Source organism: Schistocerca nitens, chromosome 2 (assembly GCF_023898315.1).
Source record: "Schistocerca nitens isolate TAMUIC-IGC-003100 chromosome 2, iqSchNite1.1, whole genome shotgun sequence".
NCBI classification, from domain to species: domain Eukaryota; kingdom Metazoa; phylum Arthropoda; class Insecta; order Orthoptera; family Acrididae; genus Schistocerca; species Schistocerca nitens.
Window position 1 is genome coordinate 777,330,346 of NC_064615.1, and position 17,193 is coordinate 777,347,538.

Genomic DNA, 17,193 nt, shown 5'->3' on the forward strand with positions numbered 1-17,193 from the left:
ACACATTCTGAGTGTGACCCCGGAAACATTTCGATCAGTTGTGGAACATGCTGTTTCTCGATTACAACTAGTTGCAGAAAACAGTGGACAGCATGCTGAACATGTTTTGTGCCAGTCACACAGAAATTAATAATCCGATTTGATTTTGACTTACGCTTTTTGTGCAGTTTTGGGACTCAGGAAATTAAAAAACAATGTGATCGATGCTTTTTATGCGGTTTTTGACCTCAGGACAATTAAAAACCAATTTTTCCCATCCAATGTGATATGACCTTGCCATGGAGAATGGGCTTATGTAACTAAAAGTACACCCATGTACAATGGGTAGTACAGTTTGTTTAACACCAAACGTCCACACGCCTTAGGCATTGTTATATGATTCATTTGCAATTTGTAGTCGACCACTATTAAATTGTGATGTTTAAAGTGCCATCTATTCACGTTTTGTAACTATTTATTTTTCTTCTGCCTTAAGTTTTCCCCCTTCTACAATAATACTCCGTTACAATTTGATGTCATTCTGACCAGTGGCATTATTTCTACAGCAGTGTGAAAGTTTAACTTTAATTATAATCACCCTGTATAGGAGAAATAAACGACTATGACCCATTAATAGAACTGTACTGGACTTTGTCTATGATGGCTTCAAAAGCTCATGCAAAGGAAAGATGGAATATGCTACAGTAATCAAGAGGGAAAAGAGGCATAGATCACAGCAGATGTGCAGAGGGTAATTATGTCATAGAATACTAGGCCAAGAGAAGGAAATGCAAAAGTAATCACTGAGGGAGACGAAAGTGCCAGGTAACAGGATGAGAAATAAGAATGGACATAGGAAAGTTGCAGTGTCACATGAAGAGAAGTATAATTAATGCACGAAAAAACACTGGAACTATAGACAGGATGAAACAAAGCAATCTGGAAGAAAAAGAAAAGGGAACAAAAACAGAGATCTCTTTTTCTTGTTGAGGGGAGAGGAGACTTTTTCGTGTGAGGGAAGAGGAGAGAAAAGGGTGGGGGGATAGAGAATACCACACAGCAAAATTAAAGGGAGAAATGAGTGTTTTAAATGATTCTGATTACTAATTTGAGGGTATGCACCACAAAGATATTCTAGAGTGAAGTCTAATTACATCACCACAGAGCAACAAATATTTACCACACATTCTCTCTTCACTAATGTGCAACTGGACTATGGTCTGTAGTTTCACACAAGAGCAGAAATAGGATTACAAACATGCTAATCTCTACATGATATGAGAAGCTTACAGGCCATAAAAAGCAAGTTTCCATCACTGACATTCTCTGCATATTCTGTAATTAGTTCTGGGCTATTAATCCACATTTATAGGCACAAATTACATAAGTTTATATTTTATAATGTGTTGAACACTACATCAGCAGAACAAACTCTAATATTATGAGGAACCATAGTTTTAGTCAAATCAAGGCATTACTGTGTTATGATGTCTAGAAAGAACAGTTTAATTACAAATTTAGTAAAGTTAAAATCAGACAAAACCATGATGATATTACTGAATAAATCAAATAATAAAAGTTTATTAGATAAGCAAGTTCCAGGACTCTCATCCAATTACACTGGAGATAACTGAGAATATTCCTCTAGCAAACAGTGTACAGATATACACAGCAGTTAGAGAGACATACATGCAGTGGATTAGCACAGCTGGTTGAAGTGTTGGCCATAAGAGGTAAGTGTGTGGGTGGATTCAAGTCCCATTGCAGTAAACAGGTTTAATCTACTGGGAATTTCACAAAAGTGAACATTCTACTGCAGAGCAAAAGGCTGATACACAAGGTATGGGCCTGAACGAAGCTCTGAGGTGGGTCTTGAGTTATGTCTCGATTGCTTAATTATTAAGAGCATTGCCTAAAAACAGCAAAGATCCGGGACTGAATTCAAGTTCAGCACAAAGTTTCAACAAGTAGCCCTGTTTCAAATGAAGCAGGGTGTGTGTATAAAATACTGGGGAAATCAGTATTGAACCAAAAGGTTATCTAATGATATACCCTGCAGAAGTAGATGAAATATTGATTCATACCATTGACATAGGCTGCTGCATTAGAATTGACTGTCTGTAACTGCAAAGAATCTGTCAGGTAATAATCATGGTAGAAATAATAAAATTCATGGACAAAACACACAGAGAATTCTCAACATTGACTTTAGATCTGTAGTTATGTAGTAAGAAGCCATTGTATTACATTTCCCAAATTTTTGTGGGTAAATTATGCTCTATAAAACTGAACAGCACAGAGACAAAGTACAGTACCAACCTGTGTCAGTTATCCCAACAACAAGCAATTTTGAAAGAACTGCTGAGACAGTCGCAGTGACAGTTTCTGAATGCTTGCTTGAAGCTCCCTGTAATGCAAGGTGTAATAGGCGACTACAAGTTCGTACAGCTTCCAATCTCACTTCCTGTTCATTTCGTGACAGAAAATGGTCCGCACACTGTCTCACAAAATGCAGCAGTGAATGTCCTGTAAAACACATATATTATCTGTTTACATGCACACTATGAATCAGATGAAGACAATAATCTAGAGATTATATTTCACCAAATCACTACATCTAAAATTTTACGAACTTATGTTACAATCTTGTTACAGTAATAATTTGTTCATGTCTTTACACACGTTAACTTCTCTAATTTTATCATCAGTCCCTAAGTGTAACATGTAAAGGGAGCAATAGGGGGATTAATACATTTCTGAATCTTTCTGCAAAGGATGGCTCTTAAATGTCTAAGAATAGCTCTTCACATCAAACATTCCCAGTCGAATATCCTGCAGTATGGTTCCAGTGCATGACCAGTGCAGCATACTATTTTTAATTTTCAGTTTTATTCATATTACAGATTTTTGGAACAACTTAACAGATTTTATTGTTGTGGCCACAAACATGTCAACACTGGAGCACTTTCTCACGGTACAAAGAATGGTGGCTCTTACTATGTGATGAATCACTTGCTCATTCATTCCATATTCTCTGCAGGGATTAAGAAGCAAGTCACAGCAAACATTTTAATAACAGCATTGTAAATATCAGTGTCATGCACTAAAGTGTTCAGAAATGTGCTGTTCTATTCATTCTACATATTTAAAGTTTTACAACAATATGTCAAAGTATGTTACATCCTTTATTTCCTTCCTTTTTTATTCAATTTATGCCACTCTTCTCATCCTCATTGTAACAGATGGAATATCTGCACATATTACAATTTCTTGGTGGCCTTAACTTCTGTTTTTCAGATGCCACAATATAGAGAGAGCCTCTTTAGGGTCAGCAGTGGCAGACAACCAATCCTTTACACATGAAATGAGTTCAAAAAACTTAACAAATGTTTGCAATTCAGAACACATTACGGCACAAATACAATTGCAGCAAGTGCCCAATTATTTGTTAATGACCATATGAGTAAGAGAAAAATTCTAAAATCATTGAATGTTAAACAAATTGTGTAACTTCCTACCATCAAAGTTGAAACTGCCCAAAGTTCTGAGGGCTAATACAATGCTTGGTACATCCGGTACCTCTTGGGCATGCAGAGAGAGTGGTACAACTGCAAATCCAGGCGATGGTAAATGCCGTGGCATACCAGGATGTCTAAGTGGCATTTGCATGAGTACCTGTGATAGCATCCTTAGCAATCCTGCAATTAAATGGTAGAATTTCAGTGTGCAAATAAATGGATAAACACAGTAATAAATCAATTATAATGAGATCTGAGCACCAATAATAGGGTAAGGAAATTTCAGGTGAGGGATGGAAAGATGTCATAATCATCAGGTAATGGAGTGACAAATTTAACAATAGACTGTTTAATGTCTTCCTAAGGACTGGGGAACTATTAACCTCAATAGGAAAAGGGCTGACATAGTACAAGCACAACATACAAATGGCTACTGCCTCCAGCCTCTGGGGCCCATATGTGACTGGTTAACAATCCGGACTCAGTAGCTGCTGACTGTCACCTTGTGTGTGTGTGTGTTTTCTTAAGGACTTTTTTTGTCTGAAAACTTAAATGTTTAGCAGTATTTTCATTGTGCCTGTCTGCAACTCAGCACCTCCATTATGTGGTGAGTAACAATCTAACCTTTTCATATTGTTGTTACTCCATTCTGGAATTTTCCATTGTTTGATTTTGCCACTGGCTTTCCTTCTAATCCACTATCCAGTGCTGTTTCCCTTCGTCACTATTCCCTAAAGTGTTACTTAACCCAATGTCTGTACTTCTTTTTCTCATCTTTCCTTTGTTTTACTGTCACCTTCCCTACCACACATTCTTTGACTTCTGAGCCCCACTGTATCAACGGTCTTGTCCATGTACACCACACAGCTGTGTGACCACTTGTATTGTTGATGCAGCATCTCGTGTCCCACATTCTTCCTACTAAGATCATTATTCTGGACCTGCAAATTGATCACACTTTCTCCCACAACCTCGCATAACTTTCTTGTGTTATTTTCCATACCTTCCTTTGCTACACGTATTTTGTCGAACCCCGCAGCTGAGCCCCCAGCCCAATCTCTTATCTCCTACTTCCTATCTCCCCCCCCCCTTTCCCCTCTTCATTTTCATGTTTCGCTATTGGCCCTCTTCCCTCAGGTTTCGACCTATTTCTTTTTTCACTTTACTTAATCCGTTTCATCCTTTTGCGATTCCCCCCCCCCCCCCCCAACATATTTTTATGCTCTTTTTGTCCTTCTCTATGGACCCTTACTACTTCCATGTGTGCCAACGAAGAAATGTTTCCCTGTCCATGGCCAGAACCCAGTCCCATATACTGTTCCTGTGTTGCTGCCTATCTCACGGAATCCATTCCAATGGCCTGACCATCAAATTACTCATCTTCAGCAACAATCCCCCCTTTCACAATGGTTCACAGTCAGACCCCACAGGCCAGAGCTCGAAGAAAGAATTTTCTGTCTGAAAGCTTAAAAGTTTAGCAGCCTTTTCATTGGGGCTGTCTGCGACTCAACCCATCCTCTATGTAGTGAGTAGCAATCTATCCTTTTCATAAAGTCAAAATATTGTCACATAATGAAGAAAATGATCACTATGTCAAATTTTGTATCAGTTGTGTAGTAAACTAAGATAATATGTGTGTCTGGAATTTGGAGTCTCGTCAAGAAGGGAACCACTGAAACAGAGGTGGACCTCCGGATGGATATGTGTGTGTGTGCGAGTGTATACCTGTCCCTTTTTCCCCCTAAGGTAAGTCTTTCCACTCCCGGGACTGGAATGACTCCTTACCCTCTCCCTTAAAACCCACATCCTTTCGTCTTTCCCTCTCCTTCCCTCTTTCCTGATGAAGCAACCGTGGGTTGCGAAAGCTTGAAATTTGTGTGTGTGTTTGTGTGTTTTTTATTGTGTCTATCTTCCAGCGCTTTCTCGTTTGATAATATCACTTTTCCTGCACAATGGATAAACATACTAGATTTTTACACAGACTAAATGTGTACTGTCTTATGGAAATACACTGACTGCCTAGTAATTTTTTACTGTATAATACAGCCTCAGATCACACGTATGGTAGAATTACTATTTTCATCTTATTACCAGGTAATCACCAAATGATTTGGATACACCATATTTTGGGTGTCTCTTCTGGCTGTGCAGCTGAAGAGTTACTATGTAATATATTCAAATCACCTGAGGGTGACCTGAGACTGTAATATATAACAAAAAATAGATTTTTCTCTGTAGTGTTTCTCCATGGCTAATGTATAAACAAATCTTGTAGAAGGTGCAGAAAAAGTGAAGCAGAGAATATAGACACAGATTTTTCTATGTAGTGTTTCTCCACGGCTAATGCCTAAACAAATATTGTACAAGGTACATAAATTGTGAAATAGAGAATATAGACAGCCATTACTGATCTCTCCTGTGCTGAGGCTAATATATAGTATGAAATCAATATCAACTAGTTGCACTTTAAGCAACCGAGGTTGGTAATAAGGAAACTTGTTAATGAGTTTTCCATTTGTCTATTTAATTATGTTAGCTAAAGAACACTCTGGCATCAGTTTCTACACAGTATTGCATTCATGGTAAAAATACACAAAGATAGTCAAACAATGGAAAATCAGGATATAAAAATGGCCAATATTATCAAAAGTCTTTCCTTCTCATCTCATCTGGTAAGTGTCCCCTGATGCAGGGTTCTGGGTGACTTTTCCGAACTTTACCCCTTTTCCCAAACCTGTCCAGTCCTTTTCCTTCACCCATTTTCCCTCCCCTTCAACCACTCAGCCAGAAGAATGAGCCACTGGCTCCAAAAGCTAGCACAAGTAAAAGCTCTTTTCGTATATGTGCATTCTCCTGGCACCACTTGCTGAGTAGGTTTTTTTGTCTATCCAATTATGTAATATTATGAAAAAGATAGATTGCTATTCACCATATAGCAGATGTATTATGACACAATAGGCACAACAGAAAGACTGTCAAACAAGTTAGGTCTTGGCCAGAAAGGCTTCCTCCAAAGCAGACAATCACAAACACACAATCACACAAACACAACTCACACACATTTGACCACTCTCTCTGGCTGCCGAGGCCAGACTGTGAGCAGTCAGGAGGTTAGACTGACTGCACCTAGCTGCCCTAACCTCTCTCCGCCTCATCCATGTATGCTCCACAAGCAGCACATTATTGTCCCCCACCCCTTCTCTGCTATTCCCCCCCCCCCCCGCCCCAGTCTCCTCCTTACCCCCACCACCCAGACTGCTTTCCCATCATGTGCAGTTGCTCGCAGTCTAGCCTCGGCAGCCAGAGAGCATGGTCACGGAGGAAGGTGTTTTTGGCCAAAAGCTAATTTGTCTGACAGTCTTTTTGTTCTGCCTATATGTGACTCAACATCTCAGCTATACGGTAAGTAGCAATCTATCCTTTTCGTAATATTGTAAATAGAGATTGTGATGTACAAAGACTTGCCTTCTGAAATATCCCTTTTCAATTGTGGTATATTTGCTGCAAGCTCTCTCAGAGCCATTGTCAATGCTGGGCTGAGACCTGTGGCCAACATTGGTTCCAGAAGATCTTTCACATCCTGTCGTATCATCAACCCAACTGCATGTCCCAGGAGAGTGATACACACAAATACTGCTGGTTCCAAGGTGGCTGCTCGCTTTTTACTTGGTGTATCCTGGAAGCAAGCAAGCACACTACCTTACAAAAAAGTCTGAAGAACACATTGTACTTAATGGAGAAAAATTAACAAGTGGCAAATTATTAAGAAGAATACATTATGCAATTATTTCAGGAGTTCATAAACCCGTTCCATATTCTCTCTCCTAATAGTCTAATACACATAAAGCTGTGTGTGTATTTTGTTCACATTTATGTCCCATATCAGAACAAAGTTTTCATTTTTTAAAAGAGTTTTTATTTTTAATCTGACATGTAAACTAGATATAATTGGACAAGCATATAGCATACAGCTAACACAACTGCAGTGGCTGATACAGAATTAAAAGCAATTTATATCAGCCAAAAAGACAAATCTCGAGGTTAATTTGGGACATACAGGTGACCAGTTAAACAATGGAAACACCAAAACAATCAATACTAGAATCTCACTCAACCACCTTGAGCCTGTCATGCAAATGAATCTTTCTTACAGATCATCATTTGCATTTGATAACCTAAAATAAGGAGATAATCATTAGCTGTGTCTGTCCTTGGAGACCAATACCTCAACCAAGCATAATAATGAAATGCCAGAAACTCAGTCTTACCAGATACAGCTCAGATTGAACTGGTACACAGTAAACAGATAAAATCTGAATCTCACAAAGACTCATATCATGCCATTTCAAACAGTCAAAAATGGCTTAGAATGATTACCTTTTACCAGAAGTATTCCTTAACACTCATATTTTAAGGAAAACACTATTTACAAAATTCTTTGGTGGTCAGAAGGGATAAGGAGTTAAAAAGAGTCAGTACATATATAATTTAATTAAGTAGTTCAGTCCAGCATGTTTTGCATTTCGAAGCATCTCTCATTGTGTTAACCTAAAGAGAAAAAATGTTGTTATTTTTCCTTTGCTTCTGCTGTTTTTGGGATTGTTTTCTTGTGCAGTATACCTAAAGTCAAAATATGTGTTAACTTAGCAAATGCAAGGAGTAAAAGCATTGTGCAAAACTGTTAAAAACACATTAGCACAGCTCTCTTTAAGAATCTTGGAATACTTACATTGACATTAACTCATTAATTGTTTTTCTTGATAACAACAGAAACCCTTCAAATCAGTTTCAGCTACACTGTGGCTTGCGCAATCACTATACAAGACACAAAAATAATATTCATAAAGACATTGATTCCTTATTGACAGTTCAGAGAGAAGTTTTTTTACGCTGATAAAAAGGTAAGAAACAAGATCCTGTCTTATGTACAGCACAAAATTGGAAACTCCGACCACTTCAAATGACAATTAAAAATATAAAGAAGAAAAAATAGTGAAATGAAGCCATAAAATAACGTCTGCTGAACCTGTAAGTATCTAGTCACTAATGAAAGACAAGTCTTAGAATTTATTTTGAAACTGAATCTATGTAATCAAATTTAATGCATCAGATATATAATGAGAGATTCAATGAATCAGGGAACAGGTGCATTAAAAAACTGCAAAATTTTCTACGGTAAAAAGATATCCATATCCAAATCACATAAGACATCAGTATGACATATGCCTCATGGCTGAGGAAGTAAATTTGACAGTAGGAATATATTTTGCCTGTGTGCAATGAAAGCTGATATTTGTTTCACTTCTGAAATGAATCTAGCAGCAAAACCTGATGTAAAATGCACATATTTGTGCTGAAAACTAGTTATGAAAGTAATCTAGCAGCAAGAACTGATGTAAAATGTACATTTTTGTGCTGAAAACTAGTCACTTCCTAGAAATACTACAGTCAGGGGATGCAAGTGAATATTTTCATCTTTTATGTCAAGTACAACATATATCTCCACATCTTTGTATGACAAAAGGCTGAAAGAAGAGTGACAGTGAAGAATTTATATTCTGTATTGTTCAGTTTCTAGAATGGCAAGACATCTACAAGAATACAATTCTCACTTACCATGGCTGTTCATACGAGAATAGGAAGCAGATTTCAAACAAGTGCTTTGGCTAACCTTTCTGTCTGACTTGTTCAACAACCAGTAAGACCTCGACTCACTTCACCAACATTGCCACTAGTTGTGATGCTAGCAGTGTAGCATAGTGCTTAGTTTCACTGACTGGCATGCTATGAGTTGCATTTCAAACTTTGTATTGTATCAAAACATGTGGTGTTTGCTAGAAATCTTTTCTGTGACAAACCTAAAGTGTTCAGCGAGAAAAATTTACGTGTGCAACGATAAGAATGCAGTGGAAATGTATTCACATCTGTTGTATGAATGTAATGAAAACAAACACTCCAAACCGACATTTCACGTAACTCACATCCAATGAAAATCTATAACACAACCATCTATTTGGCGTGTGTATAATTATGTATTATTTATATTTTAGGACAATTAATCTCTGAAAAAAAAAACCATTGTAATGAAAGCATGAACCATCTGAAGATGAATCATGACGATTCAAAACTGATAACAGTACCCTTTGAATAATGAAACTGAAAATAAATTTGTGGCTGGTTGCTGTCTCAACACCAATAATATTTGTCTTCAAATAACAGCCATGGTCTCCAACCATGTCATCATATGACAAAATTGAATTATAGTTGACCTGTGAGGTGAAGCCCATCGCTGAACCCTGGATGAAGTTGTTCCCCAACAACCCAAGCCATTTCCCACTGCCAAATGGAGTTACCAGCTGCTTGTTCAGCCACCAAATTTAGGAAAATTAAGCAAGGAGACCAACTATAGAGGTGAGGCTGCCACAGATGAAAATCCTCCGTGGGTGACAGTCACCAAGATATCAAGAAATCTCAGTGATGTCATCATCGATGGACAATCAATCCACATGTTAGTCATCTCAGGAGCTTCTTTTTCTATAAAGTCAGATGCTTATCATCATCAGATAAAGAAGACTATGTTCCTTGATATGACAAAAATTGTGCCAAATATGACAAATACGTCCCGCCAACAGAAACATGAATAGCAAGAATCACTATCAATGACAGGACACATCACTTTGAATTTGTCATTTTAACAGATTGTAATCTCAGATGGGATTTCTTGTAGGCATCACAAGAAGATGAGAGCTCCAGGCCGAAGACGCTATTGTGACAAGCACACACAACGAAGATTACTCGATGCAAATGTTTGCTGCTGAAGATTATAATAATTCACCATCATCACAGAGACAAGTTCTAGTCACCAATCAGTTAAATTGTGAAGCTTTTGTCGATTGCAAAAAGCTACTTGGGTTGACAAAAGAAACCTACACACCAGTGATGATCATAAGCACGAGCAGCCACAATTCAACCCTAAAGGTATGTGCATAGGAGGAACAGCTGAACTAGTCCTGGAAGGGCAGCTTAGTGTCATCCTACCACTGTACGTAACACAGGGGAGGAAGCTACTATTGAACAGCCAACAAGGTCTGGCCTGACCAAGGAACAACGTCGGCAACTTATAGTCATACTGCATCAATTTTCAGGTATTTTCAAACCCAAAGCACAGAAAAGACAGACCAAGCAGTCCATGGCAAAACACCATATCAACACTAGGGATCACCCACCAATTAGTCAGCACCAATATAGTGTGTTGCCAGCTGAATGACAAATAATCTGGCACGAAGTGAAGAAGATGCTGCAGGAGGACATCACTGAACCTTTAGAGTCCTTGGTCCTCTCCTTTCCTGTGATCCTTGTGAAGCAGAAAGACGGCACATGATATTTCTGCATTGGCTAAAAAATCAAAACAAAAGATGTCTATCCACGTAGGACATTGATGACGCCCTAGACTGGTTGAAAGGAGCAAAGTACTTCTCAACAACGGACTTGCAGACAATCTACCATCAAACTGAGCTTGATGAGGCTGACCAGGAAAAGACTGCCTTCATAGCCTGATGTCTTGCATGTGTTTACGTTATGCTGTTTTGACTGTGTAACACTCCAGCCACATTTGAATATATGATGGACAATCTGCTTCAACACCTTAAATGGACAATGCGTCTTTTTTATCTGGTTGGCACTGTCATTTTTTGAAGACATTTGAAGAATATCTAAGCCCCCTGACAACTGTGTTGAAGTGTGTTCAGATTGTTGGCCTTAACCTGAATCCAAAAAAGTGCCACTTTGTCACCAAATAAATAAGAGGGGCATTTGAAAAGTCCATGCAAAGTCCGAGAGATGGCACCACCGGCACGTATCGAGATTATGTTTAGTTAGTAGCATCTTTGGAAAGAACGCACACAAAGTTGAAGCCATATTGGTTTATTTCTTTGTGTTTGGCATTCGTGTGAATCAAGGAAGTCGAGTGATTGTCAAAAAATGGATGGAAAAGAATTTTGTGTGGTGATTAACAATTACTTTATGAAACACAAAACACTTCAGGAGACTAAAGAGAAGCTTGATGAACATTACAGTGATTCTGCATCTTTGATTAGAACAGTTTATAAGTTGTTTCAAAATTTTCGGAGGGGCCATATGGGCACAAGTGATTCTTAACGTTCTGGACGCCCTGTGGAGGTTACAACTCCAGAAATCATTGATAAAATCCATGATATGGTGATGGATGACAGAAGAGTTAAGGTTCGTGAGATTGGTAGTGCTGTGGGCATCTCGGATGAACGGGTATATAATATTTTGCACAAACATTTGGACATGAGAAAGCTATCCGCAAGATGGGTTCCGCGATTGCTCACGCTTGACCAAAAACGGAATCATGTGAAGTGTTGCAGGGATGGTTTGCACCTGTTCAGGAAGAATCTGCAGGACTTTAAGCGTCATTTCATCACTGTGGATGAAACATGGATACATTACTATACTCCTGAGGCCGAACAACAATCTAAACAATGGGTTACCAAGGGAGAATCTGCACCAAAAAAGGCGAAGACCAGTCCTTCAGCTGGAAAGGTTATGGCGATTGTCTTCTGGGATTTGCAAGGGATAATCCTGATCGACTATCTGGAAAAGGGTAAATCTATTACAGGTGCATATTATTCATCATTATTGGACTGATTGAAAACCGAGCTGCAAGAGAAAACCGGCGATTGGACCGCAAAAAAATCCTTTCCCATTATGACAATGCGCCAGCACACACCTCAGCAGTTGTGGTCACAAAACTAATGGAAATAGGATTTCAACTCGTTTCACAGCCCCCCTATTCTCCAGACTACTATTTGTTCCCCAATTTGAAGAAATGGCTGGCGGGACAAAGATTTTATTCAAATGAGGAGGTGACTGAAGCAACTAATACCTATTTTGCAGACTTGGACAATTGTTAACTTATGCTTCCAAGAGTACTCTCCAAGTTCGAAATGAACTACTCTAAAACCAAGAAAGAGTTCCTTGCAGGTGTTTAAGCCATCAACAAATTCTGGCTGTATTTACTTCGCAAACCATTCACTATTGTTGACAGGCCTCCATTCTGTATGCTGGCTGAATAGCCCGAACAAGCCATCGGGTATATTGGCAAGATAGGCAATGACACTTAAGGAGGACAACATCACAATCATACACAAAAGCAGACAGAAACACAAGGACGCAGACAGCCTTTCATGGAATCTTTTGGTGGAAATCAGTAGAATAGATGAAATCTCAGCTGCTGAACACTGAACAAGGGAGAATTACAACAAGTAAATGGAACTTTATACATCAGGAACTATGATCCAACAGGGCACTAATTGGTGTTCATCATACCATCACAGCTATGGTCAGCTACCCTGAAGCATTTCCATGATGCTCCAACATCTGGTCACCAGGGATTGGTGAAGACTCTAGACAGAATCTGATGCAGGCATCACTGCCCATATCACTACTGGGATACTAGATACTATGAGAGCCACTATAAGGATGCCAACAATGGAGGCATGTGCTGCAATTACCTCAGGGACATCTGGTAAAACCTTGCCTGAAACATCACTATTCCACCGTCCGCTCTCGAGGATGTCCCTGAAGTCACCGAACCTGAATCGATGGATGACACACCGCAATATTTCACCTGTTATGCTGGCAACAAAGCTGTGCCAACTGCTGGAGCTCCAGAAATTGTAAAATTCCTTGTAGAAGACATCATTCTGAAGCACTGAGCACCTTATGGGATGATTTCTGATTGTGTTAAAGTTTGCTGGTTGAGACTAGGATAAAAGGTGGGTCATGACATCACCCACAGGATGACAAATACCTGACACTCATAGACAAATATCCTCACAGAACACTTTAATAAGACATTGGCAGATATGCTCTGACGCCCAGGAGGAAGACCGAGTGTGCTGTAATGCCAAGCACCAGACAGAGAGATACAGCCCAGGAGGCTTGGTATGGATTTTTCTGTTTATGTGAAAAATGGTACTATCTGAAAAGTTACTAAAGCATTAATTGAAGCCATACTGTATCCTTTGAAACTTTTCGGACATGACATATTAAGTCAAGGATTATTACAGTTCGTCAGGAATACAAAAGTGCAGAGATGTCATCCCTTCTCTCTGCATGAATCCCTACTCATGTGCAGAGAGATGATGGAAGACTCAAGAAAGCTGAAGATTCTGTCAGCAATTTTGAAGCTTCGACAGGAAGGGCTACCTTCAATGCTCATTACTGTGAAGAGGTTGTGGAAACATAACCAGAATGCAAAGACCTGCCAGTGGTGCCATACAGAGGGTGGCTGACAAGATGTAGATCTAGGGCACTGTAGTGAGCTCCAACAAAAACTTCTACAACAGTGGATCACTATCTCTCCAGGAGAAGGAGCAGTGTCATGAGTTGTGGTGCTACCAATGTGGCATTGTGATTGTCTCGCTGGATGACGTGCTCCAACCTGACTGTAGTTTTGAAATGGCAATATGCCCAATTTCTACATTATGTTAACCAAATATTTTTCAAAACTTACAGAAACCTTTCCTCTAATTTAGCACCTATCATATGCAGGATGATGGTGATTTATTAAAATGAATACGTTTTGTAAAAAGACAATCAGCAGAGAAGACTAACAGCCATTTCCCCAACATGGAAATATAATTTCCTTGAGACTTGAATCCTGGTCTTGTGTGAAAACACAGTCAACAGAGACAAACAACAGCCACTTCAGCAACAAAGTAAGATAATTTGCTTGCCACATAAGTCCTTGTATGTCATGTATCATGCAATACGTAACTGTACTTTCCATGAGCACGACCACTTTGTAACAGATCAGTTCTATTTCCAAAATTTATATTCACCTACGCCTGTTATTATAGGAACCCACTGCTTATCTTTCCCATTGCTCTAATTTTTAATTGATTCTTCCCAACCCCTTTCTCCTTAAAACTTCTATCCCACAACTACAGTAAAGTCAGGAGACTGAAAAGTAAAGCTTTAATTCCAAGTAGTATATCATCTTCACTGAAGAAAATATCCCCATTTACTCTATCTGTGATGTCTATCTTGTTGTGTGCAAGAGAGATGGCATTGATGTATCTCTGCTTCCAATTTTATAGTACCAGCAAAATCACATCTCTCCACAAAAAATTATACGACGTAAATGGAAAAAGCTTGAATAATTATACACACTGGTGTCTAAATTTACCTTTGATGGTAGAGAAGCACGAATAACATCCATTATTTTTGGCAGGTAACTCTGTATATCTTCCTGAACAGCCACTGCAATTAGTCCAACTGTTGTAAAGGCAGCACTACGGTCTTTCTCACGAGTTCGAAGACTTCCAAGCAGAAACAACATTGTTTTGTTCAAATGCCTGAAAACAGAAAACATAAAGCTATAACTGATGCTGAATTCTGTCTAAATGTGTAGCTGTGGACTACAAAATTTTCTATCATATCTAAGGAGTGAGCAAATATATCAACATTCTAATCAGGACAGATCTGTCACATAGAAAATTTATGTAATAAATTGAAATCTGCTGGCAATTAGAAAATGAAAATACTAATGAGGAAAAATCCAATATGCAACTGAAAGAGTAATACCAATAGCAACACAAATCCCCTAACAATACCTTCAGAGTTTTCATGAACGATGAGCTGAAGGAACAGCACATCAGAGGAAACCAAATGGAAAAAATGGCAGAGACATACGGCACAAAAAGCTCAAACTATAAAAATATGAGAGGCAGCAAATACTCTTTACAATTCAAGTTCTATCAGGCATCAGAAGACATTTTAAGTGCTCACACAAAATGGACATAACAGATGAGGAGTGTGTGTGTGTGTGTGTGTGTGTGTGTGTGTGTGTAGACGGGTATGGGAGGGTGGGGGGGGGGGGGGGGGATGTAAAGAACTGGTGAAACATAGAAACTGACTATAAGAAGACTGGAGGGCAGTTTATAACCTTTCTTTAATATGAACACAGCTGCCTTTTCACCAGTTCATTTGTTACATAAATGGAAGTACTGAAGCTGCTAAGGACCATGCCGTAACACTTAGAACTTACATGTATGAACACACAGTAACATTTCTATGCCAAGAGTGCAACATAATTCCAGCATCTTTCAAAAGAGCACCGGGACAAATTATGAGGGTTATTCAGAAAGTAAGGTCTGATTTCTTATATAACATAAACTATCACAGGTTTTTCAAAAAATCTGTTTTTATTTAATTTCTTACATGTTCCTCTATCTTAATACATAGTTTCTACATTTGTTAAAACATATGTCATAAACTTTTGTATCTCTAAGCCATGGATGCCTGTTACCTTTGAGGATAACCAATCTTTAATTGCTTCTTTCAACTCATAATCTGTTGCGAAGCGCTTGCCACTGAGGAACTCCTTTAGGTAGCAGAACTACCAAAAAGCGCTTTGGACTATACGGTGCATGGATAGTTCGTTCCCATCCAAAAGATCTGATCAGACTTTGGATGTCAACAGTAGAATGGGATCTGGCATTGTCAAACAGCGACAAAATTCCAGACATCAGAAGACCACATTGTTTATTCTACATTGTACATCGAAGTTTAGTCAGGGTAATGCACTAAGCGGTTGTATTTATTGTAGTCCATTGGTGCATAAAGACAACTAACGAGACTCCATATCTATCCCAAAACATGGTTGACATCTACATCTACATCTACATCTACATCTATACTCCGCGAGCCACCTTACGGTGTGTGGCGGAGGGTACTTATTGTACCACTATCTGATCCCCCCTTCCCTGTTCCATTCACGAATTGTGCGTGGGAAGAACGACTGCTTGTAAGTCTCCGTATTTGCTCTAATTTCTCGGATCTTTTCGTTGTGATCATTACGCGAGATATATGTGGGCGGTAGTAATATGTTGCCCATCTCTTCCCGGAATGTGCTCTCTCGTAATTTCGATAATAAACCTCTCCGTATTGCGTAACGCCTTTCTTGAAGTGTCCGCCACTGGAGCTTGTTCAGCATCTCCGTAACGCTCTCGCGCTGACTAAATGTCCCCATGACGAATCGCACTGCTTTTCGCTGGATCATGTCTATCTCTTCTATTAATCCAACCTGGTAAGGGTCCCATACTGATGAGCAATACTCAAGAATCGGACGAACAAGCGTTTTGTAAGCTACTTCTTTCGTCGATGAGTCACATTTTCTTAGAATTCTTCCTATGAATCTCAACCTGGCGCCTGCTTTTCCCACTATTTGTTTTATGTGATCATTCCACTTCAGATCGCTCCGGATAGTAACTCCTAAGTATTTTACGGTCGTTACCGCTTCCAATGATTTACCACCTATGGCATAATCGTACTGGAATGGATTTCTGCCCCTATGTATGCGCATTATATTACATTTATCTACGTTTAGGGAAAGCTGCCAGCTGTCGCACCATTCATTAATCCTCTGCAGGTCTTCCTGGAGTACGTACGAGTCTTCTGATGTTGCTACTTTCTTGTAGACAACCGTGTCATCTGCAAATAGCCTCACGGAGCTACCGATGTTGTCAACTAAGTCATTTATGTATATTGTAAACAATAAAGGTCCTATCACGCTTCCTTGCGGTACTCCCGAAATTACCTCTACATCTGCAGATTTTGAACCGTTAAGAATGACATGTTGTGTTCTTTCTTCTAGGAAATCCTGAAT

General features: G+C 39.1%; 1 protein-coding gene across 2 annotated transcripts in view; it reads right to left on the minus strand.

Moving 5' to 3' along the window:
* Window positions 1-17,193, minus strand: part of LOC126237023 (serine/threonine-protein kinase mTOR) — a 281,416-nt gene that overhangs the window by 197,178 nt on the left and 67,045 nt on the right. For both annotated transcript variants that reach the window (XM_049946767.1, XM_049946766.1), the window contains exons 8-11: window positions 14,713-14,881; window positions 6,963-7,173; window positions 3,498-3,677; window positions 2,299-2,505 (exon numbers count right to left, since the gene is read on the minus strand). In XM_049946767.1, coding sequence (XP_049802724.1) covers window positions 2,299-2,505; window positions 3,498-3,677; window positions 6,963-7,173; window positions 14,713-14,881 — 767 coding nt within the window. The remainder of the gene's footprint in view (window positions 1-2,298; window positions 2,506-3,497; window positions 3,678-6,962; window positions 7,174-14,712; window positions 14,882-17,193) is intronic.